The sequence below is a fragment of the Zonotrichia leucophrys genome, chromosome 27, assembly GCF_028769735.1.
Source record: "Zonotrichia leucophrys gambelii isolate GWCS_2022_RI chromosome 27, RI_Zleu_2.0, whole genome shotgun sequence".
Lineage (NCBI taxonomy): Eukaryota > Metazoa > Chordata > Aves > Passeriformes > Passerellidae > Zonotrichia > Zonotrichia leucophrys.
In genome coordinates, this window is record NC_088196.1 from 5,852,401 (window position 1) to 5,875,889 (window position 23,489).

The 23,489-nt window shown below is 45.6% G+C and overlaps 1 protein-coding gene across 1 annotated transcript in view; it reads left to right on the forward strand.

The window, feature by feature from the left end:
* Window positions 1-21,784, forward strand: part of NPEPPS (aminopeptidase puromycin sensitive) — a 34,767-nt gene extending 12,983 nt beyond the window's left edge. The window contains exons 3-23 of the mRNA XM_064733631.1: window positions 1,711-1,788; window positions 2,101-2,222; window positions 3,330-3,437; window positions 4,559-4,759; window positions 6,338-6,434; window positions 6,552-6,585; window positions 7,764-7,878; window positions 10,084-10,248; window positions 10,981-11,085; window positions 11,347-11,407; window positions 12,075-12,184; window positions 12,715-12,778; window positions 13,443-13,582; window positions 14,588-14,722; window positions 15,516-15,735; window positions 16,393-16,535; window positions 17,741-17,797; window positions 18,083-18,190; window positions 19,001-19,156; window positions 19,262-19,309; window positions 21,164-21,784. Coding sequence (XP_064589701.1) covers window positions 1,711-1,788; window positions 2,101-2,222; window positions 3,330-3,437; window positions 4,559-4,759; window positions 6,338-6,434; window positions 6,552-6,585; window positions 7,764-7,878; window positions 10,084-10,248; window positions 10,981-11,085; window positions 11,347-11,407; window positions 12,075-12,184; window positions 12,715-12,778; window positions 13,443-13,582; window positions 14,588-14,722; window positions 15,516-15,735; window positions 16,393-16,535; window positions 17,741-17,797; window positions 18,083-18,190; window positions 19,001-19,156; window positions 19,262-19,309; window positions 21,164-21,316 — 2,420 coding nt within the window. The 3' untranslated portion in view covers window positions 21,317-21,784. The remainder of the gene's footprint in view (window positions 1-1,710; window positions 1,789-2,100; window positions 2,223-3,329; window positions 3,438-4,558; window positions 4,760-6,337; window positions 6,435-6,551; window positions 6,586-7,763; window positions 7,879-10,083; window positions 10,249-10,980; window positions 11,086-11,346; window positions 11,408-12,074; window positions 12,185-12,714; window positions 12,779-13,442; window positions 13,583-14,587; window positions 14,723-15,515; window positions 15,736-16,392; window positions 16,536-17,740; window positions 17,798-18,082; window positions 18,191-19,000; window positions 19,157-19,261; window positions 19,310-21,163) is intronic.
* Window positions 21,785-23,489: the final 1,705 nt, after the last annotated feature.

Here is a 23,489-nt window from a genome sequence, read left to right on the forward strand (position 1 = left end):
GCACTGCTGCAGAATCAACAGCGCTGGGAAGGAATTGCAGCGCAGTGAAACAGCCCCGCTCCACTTCCCTTTGTCACCGCAGCGCTGGGGCTGAAACCCAACACTCGCAGGGACACCTGAGCAGCAAAACGAGTCCTTTTGTGACTGAAATTGTCATCTCAGCCCGGCCTTTGTCACTGGGGCTTTGGCTGAGCGGCAGGGCTTTGTTTGGGGATGAAAGGTGCCTCGCTGTGTCCGGGCTTGCCGGCTTTGGCAGCTGGAGATGCTGCTTTGGAGCAGGTTTCAGTTCTGAAATAATGATAATTTCTCACAGGTTGAGCTTGGAAGGAGCAGCATTGCAGAGCGAGGTTCTGTGGGGTTATCCCACATTTTTTTGGCTGAATGAGAGCAGATCCCCATCCCCATGGAGGGAGTGATGGATTAGGAAGGGAGGAGCAGCCCCAGGTGCTCCAGGACAGTTCCGTCCCCCTCATAGTTTGGATTTTTGCATCCACAAATAGTTCCTGTGCTCTGTAAATACCAAATTCCCTCATTTTTGGGTGCCTTTGGGATCTCTGTGTAATTACCAAATTCCCTCATTTTTGGGTGCCTTTGGGATCTCTGTGTAAATACCAAATTCCCTCATTTTTGGGTGCCTTTGGGATCTCTGTGTAAATACCAAATTCCCTCATTTTTGGGTGCCTTTGGGAATCTCTGTGTAAATACCAAATTCCCTCATTTTTGGTGCCTTTGGGATCTCTGTGTAAACACCAAATTCCCTCATTTTTGGGTGCCTTTGGGATCTCTGTGTAAATACCAAATTCCCTCACTTTTGGGTGCCTTTGGGAATCTCTGTGTAATTACCAAATTCCCTCATTTTTGGGTGCTTTTGGGATCTCTGTGTAATTACCAAATTCCCTCATTTTTGGGTGCCTTTGGGATCTCTGTGTAAATACCAAATTCCCTCATTTTTGGGTGCCTTTGGGATCTCTGTGTAAATACCAAATTCCCTCATTTTTGGGTGCCTTTGGGATCTCTGTGTAATTACCAAATTCCCTCATTTTTGGGTGCCTTTGGGATCTCTGCCTGAGCAGGGCAGGAACCCCAAAGTAGGGCCCCGCTTCTGAAGGCATTTCTTTAATAAAATCAACATTTATTTTGTGGTTAAATCCAAGCAAACCCCCCCTCCCCATTGCTGTGGAGATTAATGGGATTTTCATAGTGAGAGCCACAAATTAGGTCAATAAACCCTAAGCATCCTGTTTGGGATAATTAATGGGAATCCTGCTGCACTGACGGGAGTGTTTGACAGCAAGGGGGGAATTTGGGGCTGCGTTTCACCATTCCTGGGACACAAATCCCGTTTTTCCTGCAGGTTTGGGGATTTTCAGCACAACTTTCATTCCTGGAATACCCACCACAACATTCCCAGGACACAAATCCCATTTTTCCTGCAGGTTTGGGGATTTTCAGCACAACTTTCACTCCTGGAATACCCACCACAACATTCCCAGGACACAAATCCCATTTTTCCTGCAGGTTTGGGGTTTTTCAGCCCAGCTTTCACTCCTGCAATTCCCACCACGAGGGAGAATTCCTGTTCCTGCAGTTCCTCACTCAGAATTAGCTCAGAGCTGTGGAGCTCAGCTGCTCTGGGCGGATTTGCAGGGTTTTGAGCCCAAAGCCCTTTCCAGGGCGGTTCTGATGCCGGTGCTGTTCTTCCCTTTGCAGAGGTTCACGCCACAGGGTTCAACTACCAGAACGAGGACGAGAAGGTCACTCTGTCCTTCCCCAGCACCCTGCAGAAAGGTAAGGGCCCTCCCTGCTGGGGCTCTGGGCAGCAGCTCCTTCCCTGCCCTCCCCTGGAACTGCACATTTTGGCTGGTTTGCGCTGAAATCCATAATTGATTTGCCACAATTCCTTAAATCCTGGAGTTTGCAGACTTTCCTCCAAGTTTCATTGGAAGATGGAACTTTTGAGGTCCCTCTTGGTCGCTGCTCTGTTTAAAAAATCCAAAAATCCCATGGGGAGCCTGCCAGAATTCTGGGTTTATTTTGTCTAAGGAGCAATCCCAGTTGTGTGCCGCGTGCCCAGGCCAGGTCTGTGTGCTTGCGTTGCAGGGACAGGGACACTCAAGATTGACTTTGTGGGGGAGCTGAATGACAAAATGAAGGGGTTCTACCGGAGTAAGTACAGCACGCCCAGCGGGGACACGCGCTACGCCGCCGTCACCCAGTTCGAGGTGAGCCTCTCTGCACCATTGTCTGCTTCTGGTTTTATTTTTGTTTTATTTTTATTTAATTTTATTTTTATTTTCATTTTTAATAAAATTTTCGTTTTTATTTTCATTTTTATTTTTATAAAATTTTCATTTTTATTTTTATTTTCATTTTAAATTTATTTTTATTTTCATTTTTATTTTATTTATATTTTCCTTTTTATTTCATTTGTATTTTCGTTTGTATTTTCTTTTTTTATTTTCATTTCCATTTATATTTTCATTTTTATTTTATTTTAAAATCTAATTGAAATTTATTTTAATTTTTATTTTATTTATATTTTCCTTTTTATTTCATTTGTATTTTCGTTTGTATTTTCTTTTTTATTTTCATGTCCATTTATATTTTCATTTTTATTTTATTTTAAAATTCTAATTGAAATTTATTTTTTATTTTCATTTATTATATTTTCCTTTTTATTTCATTTGTATTTTCGTTTGTATTTTCTTTTTTTATTTTCATTTCCATTTATATTTTCATTTTTATTTTATTTTAAAATTCTAATTGAAATTTATTTTTTATTTTCATTTCTATTTTTATTTTATTTTTAATTTTATTTTAAATAAAATGTAATTTTAGATTTAATTTAATTTTATTTTTATTTTATTTTTATTTTCATTTCCATTTCTAACCAGGATTTATCCTTGCAACAAAGGATGAATCAAAGGCAAAGACGCATTTTCTCACCTTCACCCATCCCCTCTGGATAGATATCAGAAATTCACATTATTTTTCCCTCCTTGCAGTGAGCTCAGGGCTGGGCTGGTGCTGCCCAGGGCACTCCCCCAGCACAACCTGAGCATTTTTGGGGTCTTTTGGACAAATTTGGGGTGGTTTGTGCACGCCTGGGTGCCCCCAGTGCTTCCCCTCCTGCCGTGCTTCTGCTCAATTTGGACAAATTTTTATTTAAAATCGGGAGTGAAAGAAGAATAAAAACCTAATTCTGAGGTCAGGAGTGCAGTGAGGAGACCAAGCCATGATTCTCCCTTTTTTTGCTGGAAATAAATTGAATTTCTGTGGTTTTTACCACAATGTGCTGTGATTTGTTTGTTTAATTCTCTTTATTCCAGGCCACTGATGCTCGCAGGGCTTTCCCTTGCTGGGATGAGCCTGCAATCAAAGCAACCTTTGATATTTCTTTGGTGGTTCCCAAAGACAGAGTAGCTTTGTCAAATATGGTAAGTTCCTAAATATTTTAATTAAATATGCCATTGATAATTAAAATTTTGCCTTGATAACAGCTGAGAATAAAATCTGCAAAAAATGGGGAGAGAAACACAAAATTTGATGTCAGGACAAACCTGGTGGTTTTAAAAAAATAAAATTAAAATTAATTTCATGTGCTGCTTGATTAAGAGGGACTGGGAAAAAAATCCTTTGTGAGTTTTCCTCTCTGGGTTTCTGTCCAGAGCGGGAACAAAATGTGGAAACAGAATAAACACAAACAAACACAAATGAGCATTTTTGATTTGCTGCCTGCACGTGTTCTTAGGTGTTGCTGGAGAAGAATTGGTTTTAAAATAGGCTTTATTTATTTATAAATAAATTCATTTATAAATAAATAAAGCCTGGCCTGGCCTGGCCCTGCACAAGGTTTTTGGGTCTGGATTTAGAGGGCTGCCTTGCTGGGATTGGATTGATGCTCTTTATTTCCTAATGGGATATAACTGGAATATGAAAAAAAAATTATTATAAGAGAAATAATATGCTAATATTATCAATAGAAATATAATAGGAAAATTATATATACTATGTAATCATTATATATTATATGTAACAATTATACTTGTATACAATATAAATATGGTAATATTTATAATTTCACTGTAACTACATTATAATTAATATTATTTATGAATACTTAATAATAATAAAATCACACCTGCAGCTGGGATGGGGCACTTCAGCCACGAGAGAACTGCTTGAAAACACCGAATCCCTTGAATTTTAACCACAAGCAGGGAATGGTTTCTGCAGCGTGTTGGGAATTCCCACTTTGGAGCAGGCAGGATGCACCTGAGGGGTTTTACCCCAAATCATTCCAGTCTGGAGCTGGAGAGTTGCTCCTAATGGTAATTTAGGAGTTATTTTGGAGCAACTCCCTGAATGTTTTAGTGTGATAAAGACAGCAGCAGCAGGATGATCTGAAATCCATCAAGAAATTGCGTTTTTGGGTCTTTTCCTCTTATTTTCAAGACTCTCTTTCTGAACCTCTTTGTGCCTTAAAAACCGCAACGCTCGGGTAAAACGTTGAGGTTTTGGCGCCGCCAAGGCCCAACGTGGCTGTGTTTTGTGCCAGAACGTGGTGGAGCGGCGGCCGTACCCCGACGACGAGAGCCTGGTGGAGGTGAAGTTCGCGCGCTCGCCCGTCATGTCCACGTACCTGGTGGCCTTCGTGGTGGGCGAGTACGACTTCGTGGAGGCGCGCTCGCAGGACGGCGTGCTGGTGCGCGTCTACACGCCCGTGGGCAAGGCCGAGCAGGGCAAGTTCGCCCTCGAGGTAAACCTGGACAGGGTCTGGGGTCTGTTTTTCACTGAAATCAGCCAGTTTTGGGGTTTTTTGGGGTTTTTGGTGGGTTGTAGGTGCACTCAGCGTGCTGGTGCACGTCTACACACCTGCGGGCAAGGCCGAGCAGGGCAAGTTCACCCTGGAGGTAAACCTGGACACGGTTTGGGGTCTGCTTTTCACTGAAATCAGCCAGTTTTGGGGTTTTTTGGGGTTTTCTTGTGGTTTGTGGTGGTTGTCGACATAAGCAGAGTCCTGGTGCGCATCTACACACCCGTGGGCAAGGCTGAGCAGGGCAAGTTCGCCCTCGAGGTAAACCTGGACACGGTTTGGGGTTTGGTCAGCCACTGAAATCAGCAAGTTTTGGGGTTTTTTTGGGGTTTTCTTGTGGTTTTTGGTGGGTTGTAGATGCACTCAGCGTGCTGGTGCGCGTCTACACGCCCGTGGGCAAGGCCGAGCAGGGCAAGTTCGCCCTCGAGGTAAACCTGGACATGGTTTGGGGTCTGCTTTTCACTGAAATCAGCCAGTTTTGGGGTTTTTTTGGGGTTTTCTTGTGGTTTTTGGTGGGTTGTCGACATAAGCACAGTCCTGGTGCGCGTCTACACGCCCGTGGGCAAGGCCGAGCAGGGCAAGTTGGCCCTTGAGGTAAACCTGGACAGGGTCTGGGGTTTGGTCAGCCACTGAAATCAGCCAATTTTGGGGCTTTTTGGGGTTTTCTTGTGGTTTTTGGTGGTTGTAGACATAAGTAGAGTCCTGGTGCGCATCTACACGCCTGTGGGCAAGGCCGAGCAGGGCAAGTTCACCCTGGAGGTAAATGTGGAGTGGATTTGGGGTGTTTGGAATCTGGTCATTCACTGAAATCAGCAAATTTTGGGGTTTTCTTGTGGTTTGTGGTGGGTTGTCGACATAAGCAGAGTCCTGGTGCGCATCTACACGCCTGTGGGCAAGGCCGAGCAGGGCAAGTTGGCCCTGGAGGTAAATCTGAGTCAGGTCTGGAGTTTGGTCACTCACTGAAATCAGCGAGTTTTGGGGTTTTTTTCTTTTTTTTTCTTTTTTTTTCTTTTTTTTTGTTTTGTTTTTTTGGGGTTTGTTTTGGTTTTTGGTTTTTTTTTGTTTTGTTGTTGTTGTTGTTGTATTCCTGGTTTTTGGAATTTTTTTTGCCAAACAGGGCAAGTTTTCTCTGGAGGTAAATCTGAGTTGGGTTTGTGGTCATTCACTGAAATCTGGAAGTTTTGGGGTTTCTTTTCCTAGTTTCAGTCATAATTTCTTAGTTTCATTCGTAATTTCCTAATTTTAGCCGTACTTCTTAGTTTCAGTCATAATTCCTTAGTTTTTCAATCCTAATTTCTTAATTTCAGTCACAATTTCTTAGTTGCAGTCGTAATTTCTTTGTTTCAGTCATAAATTTATAGTTTCAATGGTAATTTCCTATTTTCAGTCATAATTTCCTAGTTTCAACCATAATTCCTTAGTTTCAGTCATAATTCCTTAGTTTCCTTAGTTTCAGTCGCAGTTTCCCAAGTGTTGCCCAGTTCCAGGTTAACAGCACATTTCTCCTCTTGTTTCTTACAGGTTGCTGCTAAAACTCTGCCTTTTTATAAGGACTACTTCAATGTTCCTTACCCTCTTCCTAAAATTGATCTCATAGCTATTGCAGACTTTGCTGCTGGTAAAGTAACTCACTTTATTGCTGAAATTGTATTTTATTTGATTTTTTTTTAATTAAAAAACCTTTAGGAAGAGGTGTGGATCAATATCAATAAACCTTTGTATTTATTTTATAAAGGTGCCATGGAGAACTGGGGCCTTGTTACTTATAGGTATGATGTTAAAATACTGTCTTTCCCCCTCTCTGTTCATTAATTCTTGGAGTTAATTGGATTCATTTGAGGCAGCTCTAATGGCTGGGTGTCATCCCAAATCACACAGAACCAATCCTTTCAATTTTTAGTTTGGTTTGGATGATTTTGGTGGTGGTGTTGCAGCTCAGGAAGGCAAAGTTCAGCCACTGGCTGAGGGTTTTAAATTGTAAAAACCTTCTTGGCCCCTTTTTTCCCCCATAAAATCTCCTGACACAGCTGGGAGAGTTTATTTTACCTCGTAGGTAAATTTGGCTGCCACAGAGTAAAGGTGTGGAGGTGGGAAAATCAAAAATATTAACTCGCCTTCCTTTGCAGTTTGATTCTTTTTCCTTCTTCTGATCAAGCTTTTGCACTTTTGCTTGATATTAATTCCTTTCTGTGCTGGTGGTCAGGAGGATTTCCCTGAATTTTGAACAACTTGTAAGCTTTGGACTTTAAACCCTGAAATAATTTGGGATTTCTTCTGCTCAGTTTGAAATTAAAAAATCCAAAACAAATTCAAGCCCAGTTTTTAATTTTTTTCCCTGCTTGTTGCAATTCTGATGAAATTTGATATTTTATTCCTTGTGGGGAAAACAATTTAATATATTTATCGTGGATGAGGAGAATTTTTGGGCTGGAGCTGTGAATTTTTGCCCCTTGGTGCTGAGTTTGCTCTGCCCCATTTGGGCACCTGCAGTGCCCTCGGGAGGTGTTTTGGGAGGTTTTTCCCTGGAATTTCAGCATTCCAGAGGTTCCTATTCCTGCAGGGCTGGAGGTGCCACAGAGGAGAAATTGCTGCTGGCACCTCTTGGCAGAGCCAGAATTCCTTTGGGAACACTGAGGGGAGCAGGATCTGAGCACAGAGAGAGCTGAGCTTCCAAAAATCACCCAGGGGAGCATTTCGATAAATAAAAACTAAATTTTCCTCCTTCTGCCTGGGTTTTTTTTCCTTCCACTTCTTGCATGCCATGAAATAATTCCTGCTCCAAAGCATTGCGGCAGCTGTGGAACTCACCCTGACAATGTCCTGGCTACACCGAGATAAATTTTGGGTCGGTTTTGGGGGTTTTTTCCTCTCTTAGGTAATTCCACCTCCTTTGTTGTGGTTTTTGGGGCTGTCCCGGCCGTGCTGAGCTCGGTTTGTGTCCCCGCAGGGAGACGGCGCTGCTCATCGACCCCAAGAACTCCTGCTCCTCGTCCCGCCAGTGGGTGGCGCTGGTGGTGGGGCACGAGCTGGCTCACCAGTGGTTCGGGAACCTCGTCACCATGGTACCGAGCCCCAAAATCCCATTTTTATTACAGCCTGCCCAAAATCTGGGTTTGGATACACCTAAACAGCACCACACTGTGATAACAGAATTAATGTTTAAATAGTGATTTATGGTACCGAGCCCCAAAATCCGCTTTTGTTCCAACCTGCCCAAAATCTGGGTTTGGATACACCTAAACAGCACCACGCTGTGATAACAGAATTAATATTTAAATAGTGATTTATGGTACCTCACCCCCAAAATCCGCTTTTGTTCCAACCTGCCTCCAAAATCTGGGTTTGGATACACCTAAACTGCAGCACGCTGTGATAACATCATTAATTTAATATTTAAATAGTGATTTATGGTACCTCACCCCCAAAATCCGCTTTTATTGCAGCCTGCCCAAAATCTGGGTTTGGATACACCTAAACTGCAGCACGCTGTGATAACATCATTAATTTAATATTTAAATAGTGATTTATGGTACCTCACCCCCAAAATCCGCTTTTATTGCAGCCTGCCCAAAATCTGGGTTTGGATGCACCTAAACTGCACCACGCTGTGATACCATAATAAATTTAGTATTTAAATTGTGATTTATGGTACCTCACCCCCAAAATCCGCTTTTGTTCCAACCTGCCCAAAATCTGGGTTTGGATACACCTAAACTGCAGCACGCTGTGATAACGTCATTAATGTAATATTTAAATAGTGATTTATGGTACCGAGCCCCAAAATCCGCTTTTGTTCCAACCTGCCCAAAATCTGGGTTTGGATACACCTAAACTGCAGCACGCTGTGATAACAGAATTAATATTTAAATAGTGATTTATGGTACCTCACCCCCAAAATCCGCTTTTATTGCAGCCTGCCCAAAATCTGGGTTTGGATACACCTAAACTGCACCACGCTGTGATACCATAATAAATTTAGTATTTAAATAGTGATTTATGGTACGGAGCCCCAAATCCGCTTTTATTGCAGCCTGCCCAAAATCTGGGTTTGGATGCACCTAAACTGCACCACGCTGTGATACCATAATAAATTTAGTATTTAAATTGTGATTTATGGTACCGAGCCCCAAAATCCGCTTTTATTGCAGCCTGCCTCCAAAATCTGGGTTTGGATACACCTAAACAGCAGCATGCTGTGATAACATAATTAATTTAAAATTTAAATAGTGATTTATGGTACCTCAGCCCCCCAAAATCCGCTTTTATTGCAGCCTGCCTCCAAAATCTGGGTTTGGATACACCTAAACTGCAGCACGCTGTGATAACAGAATTAATATTTAAATAGTGATTTATGGTACCTCACCCCCAAAATCCGCTTTTATTGCAGCCTGCCTCCAAAATCTGGGTTTGGATGCACCTAAACTGCACCACGCTGTGATAACAGAATTAATTTAATATTTAAATAGTGATTTATGGTACCTCAGCCCCCCAAAATCCGCTTTTATTGCAGCCTGCCTCCTGTCCTGCCCAGAATCTCTGTTCGAGTGCACCTCCATAGCAGCATGCTGTGATAACAAAATTTAATATTTAAATGGTGGTTTATGGTACCTCCAAAATCCCCTTTTTTAATTTAAATTTGCTTTGTGTCCTGCCCAAAACGTGTGTTTGGGTGCCCCTAAACAGCAGCACGGGCATAGCTAAATATGCCCGTTAAAATAACTAATTAAATATTAAAATAACCAATAAATTAAAATAACAAATTAACTAAAATAGCCAATTAAATATAAAATAACTAATTAAATATTAAAATAACCAATAAATTAAAATAACGAATTAACTAAAATAGCCAATTAAATATAAAATAACTAATTAAATATTAAAGTAACCAATAAATTAAAATAACGAATTAAATAAAATAACCAATTAAATATAAAATAATTTATATTTATTTATAATAATTATTTATTTAATATTTATTATTAAATAAATAATAATTATTATAAATAAATATAAATTTTTTAATATTTAATTGGTTATTTTATTTAATTCGTTATTTATATTTATTTATAATAATTATTTATTTAATATTTATTATTAAATAAATAATAATTATTATAAATAAATATAAATTATTTATTATAAAATATATAATTTTAAATTTATTTATTTATAGAAATAAATTATTATTTATTTAATAATTATTATTTATAACAATTAAACATTCCCCGTGGGTTTTGCCCCTCATGCCCGGTTCCTGTGCCCTGCAGGAGTGGTGGACCCACCTGTGGCTGAACGAGGGCTTTGCCTCGTGGATCGAGTACCTGTGCGTGGATCACTGCTTCCCCGAGTACGACATCTGGACCCAGTTCGTGTCTGCCGACTACACGCGGGCGCAGGAGCTCGATGCCTTAGACAACAGCCACCCCATCGAGGTCGGCCCTCCTTTTCCAGCCTTTTCCCCCTTTTCCCTGTGGTTAAAAAGGGAATTTTGTGGTGGTGGCTGGGCCAGGCGGGATCCGGAGCTGGGGCTGCGCTCTGTGGGTTCTGCTCTCCCCGTGCCCCAAAAACTCCTTGGAATTCCTAGGAATCCTAAAGATCTAATTCCTAGAGATCTAATTCCTGTGGATTCTAATGTTTTACAAATCATTTTAAATAAATTTTGGGAATTAACCTTGTCCAGCAGGGCGTTTTAGAGTGATTCACTCCCTGAGCGCGCCTTGCCCGCTATTCCTGGATTTAATAATCTTAATCTTAGTTTAACAAAAGATTTGCTGCTTTTGGGAAGCCAAGGATTGAAGGGAGATCCCCAAATTTATCTGATCCAGCACCAAAACATAACTTAAACCACGTTTAACATCCAAACCAGCCCTGACCCAGACATATGTGAGGGATTTTCAGATTCCCCTCAAACCATCCAGCAGTGGGAGAGGAGAGAAAGAATCCCTCAGATTTTCACCTCTAAAAGTGATTTTTCCCTCAGATTTTTACCTCTAAAAGTGATTTTTCCCTCAGATTTTCACCTCTAAAACAGTTTTCCCTCACATTTTCACCTCTAAAACTGACATTTTCCCTCAGACTTTCACCTCTAAAACTTTGCCACGAGCAAAATGCAATTTTTGGTCAGCCCAGACCGTTGTCACTGGGGGTTGTGGCGCTTCCCACAGGTCAGCGTGGGCCATCCCTCCGAGGTGGATGAAATCTTTGATGCCATCTCCTACAGCAAGGGAGCCTCTGTGATCCGGATGCTGCACGACTACATTGGGGATGAGGTAAAGGGATGAGAATTTGAGATTTTCAGGGCATTTTTTACAGCTAAAATTACTGGGGTTTAAAAAAAAAAAAATGGAGTTGTTCTGTGTTTTTAAAATTTCTCCCCTTCAAGCTCTGTTTGAGCTTATCTGGGAAAAACAATAATGGGAAATAGAGAAGGAATTAGAGGTTTGAAAGATTCCCTGCCTGGTTTCCTGGGGGTAAAAGCAGAGCAGGAGCAGGATGGGAGATCCCGTGACATCCCCCTTGTGTGTTGCCAGGATTTCCGGAAAGGAATGAACCTGTACCTGACCAAGTTCCAGCAGAGGAACGCTGCCACAGGTAACCGGGCACACGAGTTATTTTGGGACTCAAAACTGCTGGTTTGCACCTGAAATAATTGAAATTCCTGGGTGTTCCTGGCTTGTCCCCAGTCTCATGCCCTGCATGGGAAGGATTCAGCAGGCCTGGGGATTTTCTGTCCCTGGAGTGTGTGGCTGAGGTCATCTCCAACATTTTTGAGATATTTTCAGTTACCGCTGAAAAATATCCCACAAATATTCTTTGCCAAGAGAGCCTTCTGCAGTATTGATCCTGTGATTAAACAGGTCAAAATCTGGTATTTTTGCTTTTAAACCCTCTATTTTTGTGGATCAGGCACAAAGGTGGAAGTGAGGACATCAAAGCTCCATCAGCCAAATCCAATCCGTGGTGTTTGCTCAGCAGTTTTTGACATAATACATAAAAAACCTAAAGGGAAATGTTGTTCTCTCTTAATATTTAATGTTAATTTTTGTATCACCACGTGTATTGACTGGGGCTTTTTAGCAGTAAAGAAGCTGCTTTTCCCCTCTCTCCTTCCTGAGGAGGTTTAAACTATTTCCACTTTATTTTTGCCTGTTATCTGTTAAATTTCAACAAAACCCAGAAGTGTAAAAGGTGAAGTAAGAACCCAACTTACCCTGTGTTATCACTAATAAAACCTGATTCAAATCTCTTTCTTCTGCAGAGGATCTCTGGGAAAGCCTGGAAAAAGCCAGTGGCAAACCCATTGCTGCTGTGATGAACACGTGGACCAAGCAAATGGGATTTCCACTCATTTACGTGGAGGCTGAACAGGTGAAAAGGGAATTGTTGCCTTCATTTCAGATCAAATTTAACAATGTTCCCTGGTTTGGAGGATTCCCTTGGATAACGGGTGGTAAAGATGGAATTGTGCCATAATTTTGGGTCATATTTAACAATATTCCCTGATTTTGGGCATTCCCTTCGATTAGGGGTGGTAAAGATGGAATTGTGCCTTCATTTCAGATCAAATTTAACAATATTCCCTGGTTTCGAGCATTCCTTTGGATCAGGGGTGGTAAAATTGGAATTGTGCCTTAATTTCGGATCAGATTTAACAATATCCACAAATTCTGGGCATTCCTGTGGATCAGGAGTGGTGAAAATGGAATTGTGCCTAAATTTTGGATCAGATTTAACCATATTCCCTGACTTAGAGGACTTCCTTGCATTAGGGGTGGTAAACCAAATTATTCCATGAAACAGAGGGCAGTGACACACAGGGACTGAAATTAAACTAATCATCCCCTTTTCTCATTTTCTCGCAATTTTTTCTTTTTTTTAAAATTTTTTTTTCCCCTCAGCAAGAAGATGACAAAGTGTTGAAGTTGGTCCAGAAGAAATTCTGTGCCAGTGGACCATATACTGGTAAGAGAGAGCTGGGAGCAGGATTGGGTGGGCACAAAACCACAAAATATCCCAGTTTTGAAGGGGTATTGTTGGGTTTTTGTTGTTTTTCATCCAAAAGCAGCAATTTTGGGAGCTGAAACAGCCCCAGGCCTGTGCTCTGCCTGGATCCAGGTGGGGAAATGTGAGGAAATCCAAGTTTGGGCCTTTCCCACTTGTGGTTTCCACGTGCTGGCATGGAGAGCAGCATTCCTCGTCTCAAAATTCTTCCAGAAATGTCAATTTTAGGGCCGGGGCCCTCGGAGGGGCTGGGGAGCAGCTGGCTTGTGGTGGTGCTGAAATAAATGAAATTAAAACACCTCAGGTGGGCACAAGCACTGATTCCAGCGCTGATTCCACTCCCCTTCCGTGCTTACCTAAATTAAAATGTTTGGCTTGAAAGCTGATTTAAAGATTTTGGTGATTTTAGCTCTAAAACTGTGATTTCCCTCATATTTTCAACTCTAAAACTGACATTTTACTCCAGATTAAAACTGTCATTTTCCCTCAGATTTTTACCTCTCAAAACGGACATTTCAGATTTTGGCCTTTTATTTCCGATTTCATTTTCAGTGCTGAGCCGGGCTGGTTTTGAGCTGTTTCTCAGTGTTTTGCCCCCATTTTCCCCCCGTTTCCTCCGTTGCAGGGGAGGATTTCCCCACGTGGATGGTGCCCATCAGCATTTGCACGAGCGAGGACCCCACCTGTGCCAAAATGCAGATTTTGATGGACAAGCCCGAGCTCACCGTGGTGCTGAAGGACACCAAGCCGGAGCAGTGGGTCAAGGTGGGAACTCAAAATTTCATTTTCCTCCTCCCTCTTTTGTTTCCCTTTCCCCTTGGAATTCTGGTTTTCCTCTGGAAAAACCTCCTTTTCTTCCCTGTGCTGCTGTGGGGTTTTGGTTCCCATTCCTCCCCTTTCTTTCTTGTTTTCCTACAATGTCATCTGGAATTTTTTGGGAATTCAAACCTGGAAAAAAAAGTGAAATGAAAGGCAGGATTTGAGTTGAGATGTGGTGGCTTTTTTAGTCATTGTTATCATTATTATTGCAATTATTGTTATTGTGGTTATTGTACTGTCTCATTACCATTATAACAATATTAATTATTACAATCATTATATACTTTATGCTATGTATTAAATATATTCTCTTACTATAATACATTTATATTAAAATTCTTAACTATATATATGTCTATACATTATATTAATGAATATAAAGATATACAATATATTTATATTTTAAAAAATTATAATTTTTTAAATGCATATAAAACATGCATATATATTAATGCATAATTTGATATATTGGCTTTCTGTATATAGTTTTCTTACATACGCTTTTAATATATAAAACACATATATAGAGATATGTATTTTAGATAAATATGAAGATGTATTTTAGATAAATATGAAGATGTATTTTAGATAAATACATGTAAATACAAAGGCATATTTTAAATATATAACAGTATGACGATCTTTTAGATAAATATATATGGATACAAAGATTTTTTAGATAAATGCCTATAAGTATAAAGTTTAGATAGGTAAGTATAAATACAAATACATATTTTATATAGATGTGAATAGATACAAAGACATATTTTAGATACATATACACAACTATATGTCAGTATAAATCACATTTTACGTGATTACGTACACCAATAAATGACATTTTATTTAAATATACAGACATAGCTGAATTTAATTTAAATGCACACGAACGCAGACGGTACTGTAGACCCAGGGAGGTGTGAAAGGTGAGGTTCTCGTTGTGTGCTGCAGCTGAACCTGGGCACGGTGGGGTTCTACCGCACGCAGTACAGCCCGGCCATGCTGGAGAGCCTGATCCCGGCCATCCGCGACCTGTCCCTGCCGCCCGTCGACCGCCTGGGGCTGCAGAACGACCTCTTCTCCCTGGTGAGCCCCGGCAAGGGGGGAATCTGCTGGGAATGGGGGGATTCCTGTGGGAATGGGGGGGATCCTGTGGGAATGGGGGAAAATCAGCTCAGAACGGGGGGGAAATCAGCTGGGAATGGGGGGGAAATCCTATGGGAATGGGGGGGATCCTGTGGGAATGGGGGGGATCCTGTGGGAATGGGGGAAATCCTGTGGGAATGGGGGAAATCCTGTGGGAATGGGGGAAAAATCATCTCAGAACGGGGGGGAAATCAGCTGGGAATGGGGGGATCCTGTGAGAATGGGGGAAATCCTGTGGGAATGGGGGGAAATCCTATGGGAATGGGGGAAATCAGCTGGGAATGGGGGAAATCCTATGGGAATGGGGGAAATCAGCTGGGAATGGGGGAAATCCTGTGGGAATGGCTGAAATCCTATGGGAATGGGGGGGAAATCAGCTGGGAATGGGGGAAATAATCTTGGAATGGGGGGAATCAGCTGGGAATGGCTGAAATCCTATGGGAATGGGGGAAATCCTATGGGAATGGGGGAAATCAGCTGGGAATGGGGGAATCAGCTGGGATTGGGGGGAAAAATCCTCTGAGAATGGGGGGAAAATCAGCTGAGAATAGGGCAAAATCCTCTGGGAACAGGGAAGATCCTTTGGGATTGGGGCAAAATACTCTGGGAATGGGGCAATCCCATTAAAAAGTGGGATTAATCCCTGTGTTTTCCTAATAATCAATAAAATAAATGGATGAGCTATTAGAAACGGGGATTAATCTCTTATTTTCTTTTTTTTCCTGGTGGCCAGGCCCGAGCTGGCATCATCAGCACGGTGGAGGTGCTGAAGGTGATGGAAGCCTTTGTGAACGAGCCCAACTACACGGTGTGGAGCGACCTGAGCTGCAACCTGGGCATCCTGGGCACGCTGCTGTCCCACACTGACTTCTACGAGGACATCCAGGTGTTCGTCAGAGACGTCTTCTCGCCCATCGGGGAGAGGCTGGGCTGGGACCCCCGGCCTGGAGAGGGTACGAGGGCTGGGCTGGGGGAATGGGGGGAAATTCAGATTGGGATTGGGTAGAAATCATCAGGGGTTTGGGGAAAATGATGGGAAATTCAGATTGGGATTGGGTGAAAATCATCAGGGGTTTGGGGGAAATGATGGGAAATTCAGATTGGGATTGGGTGAAAATCATCAGGGGTTTGGGGGAAATGGTTGGGAAATTCAGATTGGGATTGGGTAGAAATCATCAGGGGTGGGGGGAATGGTGGGAAATTTAACTTGGGGTTGGGTGAAAATTATCAGGGGCTGGGGGAAATGGTGGGAAATTCAGGTTGGGATTGGGTAGAAATCATCAGGGGTTTGGGGGGAATGGTGGGAAATTCAGGTTGGGATTGAGTAAAAATCATCATGGGTTGGGGGAAATGATGGGAAATTCAGTTGTGGGGTTGGGAATCTTTTGTGTTAATGAATCATCAGGGATTTGGGGGAAACTGCTGGGAAATTCAGTTTTAGGTTTGGGGGAAAGAAGGGAGGAGAATGAGGCTGGAAGAGGCATTCAGCCACCCCTGGAGGCCTGGATTCTGTGGATATCCTCAGGGACTATCACACAGCTCAAATAAAGATTCAGTACTGAGTTTTGTCTCCCAGATAACCCCATTTTTGTGTTGTTTCTGTCCCCCAGGGCACCTGGACGCCCTGCTGCGGGGGCTGGTGCTGGGCAAGCTGGGCAAGGCCGGGCACAAGGCGACGCTGGAGGAGGCGCGGCGGCGCTTCAAGGAGCACGTGGAGGGCAAGCACGTCCTGTCGGCGGACCTGAGGAGCCCGGTGCGTGCGGGGGGCTCGGGGGGCCCCGGTACGTGCGGGGGGCTCGGGGGGCCCTGTATGTGCAGGGCGCTCGGGGGGCCCGGTACGTGCAGGGGGGCCCGGGGGGCCCTGTATGTGTGGGGGGCTCGGGGGGCCCTGTATGAACGGGGGGCTCGGGGGGCCCTGTACGTGTGGGGGACTCAGGGGGCCCTGTATGAATGGGGGCTCGGGGGGCCCTGTGTGAACGGGGGGCTTGGGGGGCCCTGTACGTGTGGGGGACTCAGGGGGCCCTGTATGAATGGGGGCTCGGGGGTCCTGTATGAACGGGGGGCTTGGGGGGCCCTGTATGAACGGGGGCTCAGGGGGCCCTGTATGAACGGGGGGCTCGGGGGCCCTGTATGAACGGGGGCTCGGGGGCCCTGTATGTGTGGGGGGCTTGGGGGTCCTGTATGAACGGGGGGCTCGGGGGGCCCTGTCCATGCCTGGGGCTCGGGGGGTCCCGTTTGTGCCGGGGGGCTCGGGGGGCCCTGTATGTGTGGGGGGCTCGGGGGGTCCCATTTGTGCCGGGGGGCTTGGGGGGCCCGGTATGTGCAGGGGGCTCGGGGGCCCTGTCCAAGCCTGGGGCTCGGGGGGCCTGTATGAACGGGGGGCTCGGGGGCCTGTACGTGCCAGGGGGGCTCGGGGGGCCCTGTATGTGTGGGGGGCTCAGGGGGCCCTGTATGAACGGGGGGCTCGGGGGCCCTGTACGTGTGGGGGGGCTTGGGGGGCCCTGTATGTGCGGGGGTCTCGGGGTGCCCTGTATGTGTGGGGGGCTCGGGGGCCCTGTATGTGCAGGGGGCTCAGGGGGCCCTGTATGAACGGGGGGCTCGGGGGGCCCTGTCCATGCCTGGGGCTCGGGGTCCCGTTCGTGCCGGGGGCTCGGGGGGCCCTGTATGTGCGGGGGGGGCTCAGGGGGCCCTGTATGTGCAGGGCGCTCGGGGGTCCCGTTCGTGCTGGGGGGCTCGGGGGGCCCGTCCGTCCCTGGCACCGAGAGGGAGCGGGCTGTGAGATGGGAGCATCCCCCCGCTCTCGGCCACCCCGCTTCTCCCGCCTTGGGAGGTGCCAAAATTCTCCTGAGAACACCCAAGGGTTGCAGCATCTCTGTAGCTGTGGGAATTCCACCCCAGTTCCACACAAATTGCTGCATTTCCAGGAGTGTGATGGGTTTATTTCTGCTTTCCTCCCAGGTCTATGTGACCGTGCTGAAGCACGGGGACAGCTCCACCCTGGACACCATGCTAAAGGTGGGTGCTCACTCCCCAAAACCCCACATTTCCCCCTAAAAACCCCTCGGGGCTGGGGTTTATCCAACCCAGTCCCTGCTGGTGTGGAATTCCCTTGGGGGTTTCTCCCTGACCTTTACACAAACCGCTGAAAATCACTTTATTCCTCGCAATGAACGGCGCCACCAGCCAGGCCAATTTGTCCCTGATTAGGGCTGCTGAGTAATTAGCAGCTCTGGCAGCCACAGAGGGCTCATTAGGCGCGGGATTAATGAGGAATTAATATTTGGATGTGTTTGCCTGCAGCTGCACAAGCAGGCTGACATGCAGGAGGAGAAGAACCGGATCGAGCGCGTCCTCGGGGCCATCTCCCAGCCTGAGCTGATCCAAAAAGTTCTCACCTTTGCACTTTCAGTGAGTTCCCCTCCCTGGGCTGAACCTGCAGGAATTCTCCTCCTGGGTCTGCAGAGTTTGGGAAATCCCAAACTGAGGAAAATCTCAGCGAGCTGCGTCCAAATTAAGAAAAAATTTGGATTTTGAGTTGGGTCCAAATCAAGAGAAATTTGACTGAAATGGTCCAAATTAAGAAAAAATTTGGCTGAGCTGGGTCTAAAATTTGGCTGAGTTGGGTCCAAATTAAGAAAAATCTGAGAGTTGGTTCAGAGTAACACAAATCTGAGAGCCTTGGTTCCAAATTAACAAAATTTCGAGCTGGATCCAGATTAACAAAAATCTGAGAGAGTTGGTTCCAAATTGAGAAAAAATCTGAGGAAGGTGGTTTCAAATTAAACAAACCTCTGAATGAGCTGATTCCAAATTAAGAAAATTCTGATTGCTCTGCTGCAGGGGTTTTCTGTGCTCAGAGCAGTCGGTTCCCTGGTGCTGTGGAAATTAATCCCAATTTTCCTGGCACTGCTCTGCTTCCAGCACCAATTCCCAGGAAGCCAAAATGCAGTTTGACCTCTCAATTTACCAAAAAACCAAAATAATCCCTCTAAATCTTTCCTTTTTTAGTTGAAATAAGATTTTTTTTTTTTTTTTGGTGGGTGTAACCTGAGGATAACTCAGCGATTTGCTTCTCCTTCAATCTTTGAGTTGTACATTACATTTTTGGGTAAAAATTGTGCTTTACTTGATGGATTGGGTGTAGAAACACCTAAAACCTCGGCCCAGGTGCTGGAATTGTTGGGGAAATGTGGGATGTTGGTGATGTTTCCTCCCCAGGAAGAGGTACGTCCCCAGGACACGGTGTCGGTGATCGGAGGGGTGGCTGGAGGCAGCAAGCAGGGCAGGAAAGCTGCTTGGAAATTCGTGAGGGACAACTGGGAGGAGCTTTATAATCGATACCAAGGCGGATTCCTAATATCCAGATTAATAAAGGTACGTGGGGCCCTGGGGAAAGCCCTTCTGCCACTGGAAATGGTGAATTTCACCTTTAATTTAATAATGAATTAATAATTTAATGTTGGTTTATTTCCCCTTCAGCTCACAGTGGATGGATTTGCAAATGATAAAATGGCTGCAGAAGTGAAGGTAAGAAGCTTTAATTAAAGAATTTATTAATTAGTCATTGATAAACTTGCAGTGCTCTGGCTGGAAGAGTCAAACCCTGGTGGATTTTGTTCCGTCCCCAAACCTCTTTAGGTTGGATAAAATTTTATTGAAATGCCTTAAATCAGCATTATGGAAGTGATCTGTAATTTCCACTGATTTATTCTTCATTGATTTCAACTTTGATAAAATCCAGCAGAGTTTGGCAGCAGCTTTGAGCCTCCCCAAAAAGGAAAACTTTGAAATATTCAGAATTATCCCAACCTCCATCATTGGTAGAGCTCTGAGAGCGGATTTCATTATTTATTCTTTCCCCACATTTTTCCAACAACATCTTGGAAGAAGAAACTTTGGAATAGGGCTGTTAATTGGTTAATTAGCATGTTCCTATTAGGAAAACACTGAGGAGGAATTGTTATTCCAAAGATCAGCTGAGTCCTGAGCTGGCTCGGTCCTTTTTATCATTTAATGACTTTTCTTAGTAAAGATTTAACAGCAGAAATTACTTTACAGAGAAGTTTTGCATTAGAATTAATTTTATTTTATTGCAAAACACTGAGCGGGAAAACCAGCCCTGATTGAGTCCCAGCTCATTTCCAAGAGGATTCCTGACCTTTGAGTGGGGAATTGGCCAGGTCTGAGGCTCAGTGTCACCTTGCAGGCCGCGAGGGCCGTGCCAAGTGTGGGACAGCTCAGGGCTGGGAAACGGGCAAAAACGGGCAAAATGGGGCTGGGGGCACTGAGCGGGCAAAATGGGGCTGGGGGCACTGAACTGGGCCCGAGGTCACTGCCCACCCAAACTGGACACTCAGGAATGCCCTGGGAGGTTTCAGTGGCGTCACCTCGGGCAGTTTTGGGTGCCAGGGTTGGTCTGGAGCTGTTGGAGAGTGCCCAGGTGGGGCCAGGGTGGGTTCGGGCTGTGGGAGCAGGGCCGGGGCTTGAACTGGAGCCCCCGGGGCGTGAGGGCAATTCCCTGAGGGGCATGAGGGCAATTCCCTGAGGGGTGTGAGGGCAATTCCTCAGGGGTGTGAGGGCAATTCCTCAGGGGTGTGAGGGCAATTCCTCAGGGGTGTGAGGGCAATTCCCTGAGGGGTGTGAGGGCAATTCCTCAGGGGTGTGAGGGCAATTCCCTGAGGGGTGTGAGGGCAATTCCCATGGGCATTGGGGCGTGAGGGCAATTCCCAGGGTGTGAGGGCAATTCCCTGAGGGTGTGAGGGCATTCCCTCAGGGGATGGTGTGAGGCAATTCCCCAGGGGTGTGAGGGCAATTCCCCAGGGGCGTGAGGGCAATTCCCTGAGGGGTGTGAGGGCAATTCCTCAGGGGTGTGAGGGCAATTCCCCAGGGGTGTGAGGGCAATTCCTCAGGGGTGTGAGGGCAATTCCTCAGGGGTGTGAGGGCAATTCCCTGAGGGGTGTGAGGGCAATTCCCCAGGGGTGTGAGGGCAATTCCTCAGGGGTGTGAGGGCAATTCCTCAGGGGTAGCAATTCCAGGTGTGAGGCAATTCCCAGCGTCAGGGCAATTCCTCAGGGGTCTCAGGCCAATTCCCTCAGGGGTCTCAGGGCACTTCCCTCAGGGACAGGCTGGCACTGTGGGGCTCCTCATCCTGAGCAGGGCAGGAGCTGGACTGGGCTCCCCATCCCCGCAGGTGTCTCCCCACCTCTGGAAGAGTTTCCCCATCCCTGCAGGTGTTTCCCCATCCCGATATTTCATCTCCCCCCACCGCTCTATTTCGGCCCCCCCAGCCGCTCGGCTCCCCCGCCCGGCCCCGCTCGGCTCCCCCGCCCCGGGCCGCGTCCCCGGCCCCGCTCACGCCCCAGCTGTCGCTGTCCCCCCCAGGCGTTCTTCGAGAGCCACCCGGCGCCGTCGGCGGAGCGCACGGTGCAGCAGTGCTGCGAGAACATCCTGCTGAACGCGGCGTGGCTGCGGCGCGACGCCGACAGCATCCAGCACTTCCTGCAGCAGCGCCGGGCGCCGCCCGCGCCCGTGTGAGCCCCGCGCGCCCGCCGCGGCCGCAGCGCAGCCCCGGGCACCGGGAGGAGCCCCCGCCGCCGCCCCACATGCCAAGAATTCGGGAGTTTTGGTTTTGGTTTGTTTCCCCTTTTTTTGTTTTTTTTTTTTTTTCCCCTCCTTTTTTTCGTTTTTTCCTCCTTTTTTTTCTTTTTTTTTTTTTTTTTTTTTTGTTTATTTCCTCCTCCTCCTCCTCAAGCCCGTGGGGATTGGACCGTGAATGTAGAGTTTAATCGGTTCCTGCTCACACACTCCAAGAATTTGGGAAAATTCTGTTCGGAAAAAAAAAAACAACAACAGCAACAACAGCAACAAAAAAAATCTATCAGCGATTCTGCAGAAAGAGAGAGAGAGAGAGAAAAAAATACAAAAATACAAAAAAAAAGAGAGAGAAAAAAATCTGTAAATATGATAGTAATAAAATAGAGCATAACAAAACTGTGAAACTTCCTCAAGCCTTGTCAGTGGTTAAAATATTTAACACCCCCCTCCCCTTTCCTGACACTTATTGATGATGTTCTGTTTTTTACACCCTCCCTCCCCCAGAAGGGAAAGCAGGGGTGCTGAGGGCAGAGCGGGGCCCTGAGTGCAGCAGGGCCTGGGGCCCGGCAGGCGCGGTCGGACAGAACCTGTGCGAGGTTTTGGGGAGCTGTCCCTGAACCCCTCCCCGCCCCAAGGACCGTAGGGTTCCCCCTTCCCGTTTGTGTAAAACCCACAAAAAACCCAAAAACCCCCAAATCCCCTGTTCTGTTTCTCCTGGGTTCCCCCACCCCTGTCGCTGATGTCCTTCGAGCAGAGTCGGGATTGTAAAGGAAACTCCTCTCAGAGCCACATTAAAGCAGAAAGGTTCGTGCAGTTTGATTTTATTCCATTTCCTCCCGGCCCCCTGTCCCGGGCAGGGCTGCCCTGCTCCTCCTGCTCCTTCCTCTCCATCATTGCCGTGGAAAATGCGATTCTGAAGCCTTAAATCAGTGATGATGATGATGATGATGACGATGAAGAAGCCGTGCCATCATCCCCTCCCAAAGCAGCGTGGTCCTACTAACCAGCCACCCTCTAATACACAAAGGTTGGAGTTCCAGCTTTTTATTTTTGGTTTTTCCTCCCTTTTTTGTCCTTATTTTCTTTAACAGGAATTCGTATTTGGTGTGGCTTAACTGTTAATTTTTTCAGAAGGTCATCAGATTTGTCAGACTGCTTCCCCCTCGAGACATTTTTGTGCTATTGTTTAAAAAAAAAAAGATTACAAAAAACCCCACAAAAAATCCTAAAAAAAAAACAACAACAAAAAAAGTACAAAATAATAAAAAAAAAAGATTTAAAACAGTTGGCGTTAATAAAAATGTCAATGTGAAATTCACGTCCTCACCTTGTGTTCTGTTTGGAAGCTGAAAGGACCCAAAGCTGGAAGGTCCCAAAGCTGGGTTTAATTTAGAGCCTGAAAGGACCCAAAGCTGGGTTTATTTGAAAGCTGGAAGGACCCAAAGCTGGGTTTATTTAGAGCCTGAAAGGACCCAAAGCTGGGTTTATTTGAAAGCTGGAAGGACCCAAAGCTGGAAGGACCCAAAGCTGGGTTTAATTTAGAACCTGAGAGGACCCAAAGCTGGGTTTATTTGAAAGCTGAAAGGACCCAAAGCTGGGTTTATTTGGAGCCTGAAAGGACCCAAAGCTGTGAGGGGACAGCAGAGGCCGCGGTGTCACTTGCAGGACCCCTCCTGTGCCTGGGGTCGAGTTCAGGCTGACAGATCCGGATCCGAGCCTGAGTAATGTGAATAAAAACCACCCTCAGGCACTCCAGAACTGAATTTAGCAGAGAAATGAAAGAGGAAACCTAATTGTGAACAACAAACTTTATCAAACAGCACAAAGTTGACAGAAAAACACCATGGAGGCGCTTCCAGGGTGGGGAACACCCCAGAAATGTGAATTTTGGGGCTCTGAGCTCTTTTTCAGTTGCACTCCCAGGCTGGGGCTCGGAACGAGCCCGGGTTGGGAATTGCCTGCGGTCAGCACCAGCCCGTCCCAGGCTAAGCCGCTTTCCCTTCTGCTCCCTGCGCACGGACAAAGTGAGAACAACGCCGGGATCCGCGTGGGACCGGCACAGAAACAACAGCGCCGGGCTGCGAGCAGCTCCATCCCCAGCTAAAGCACTTTG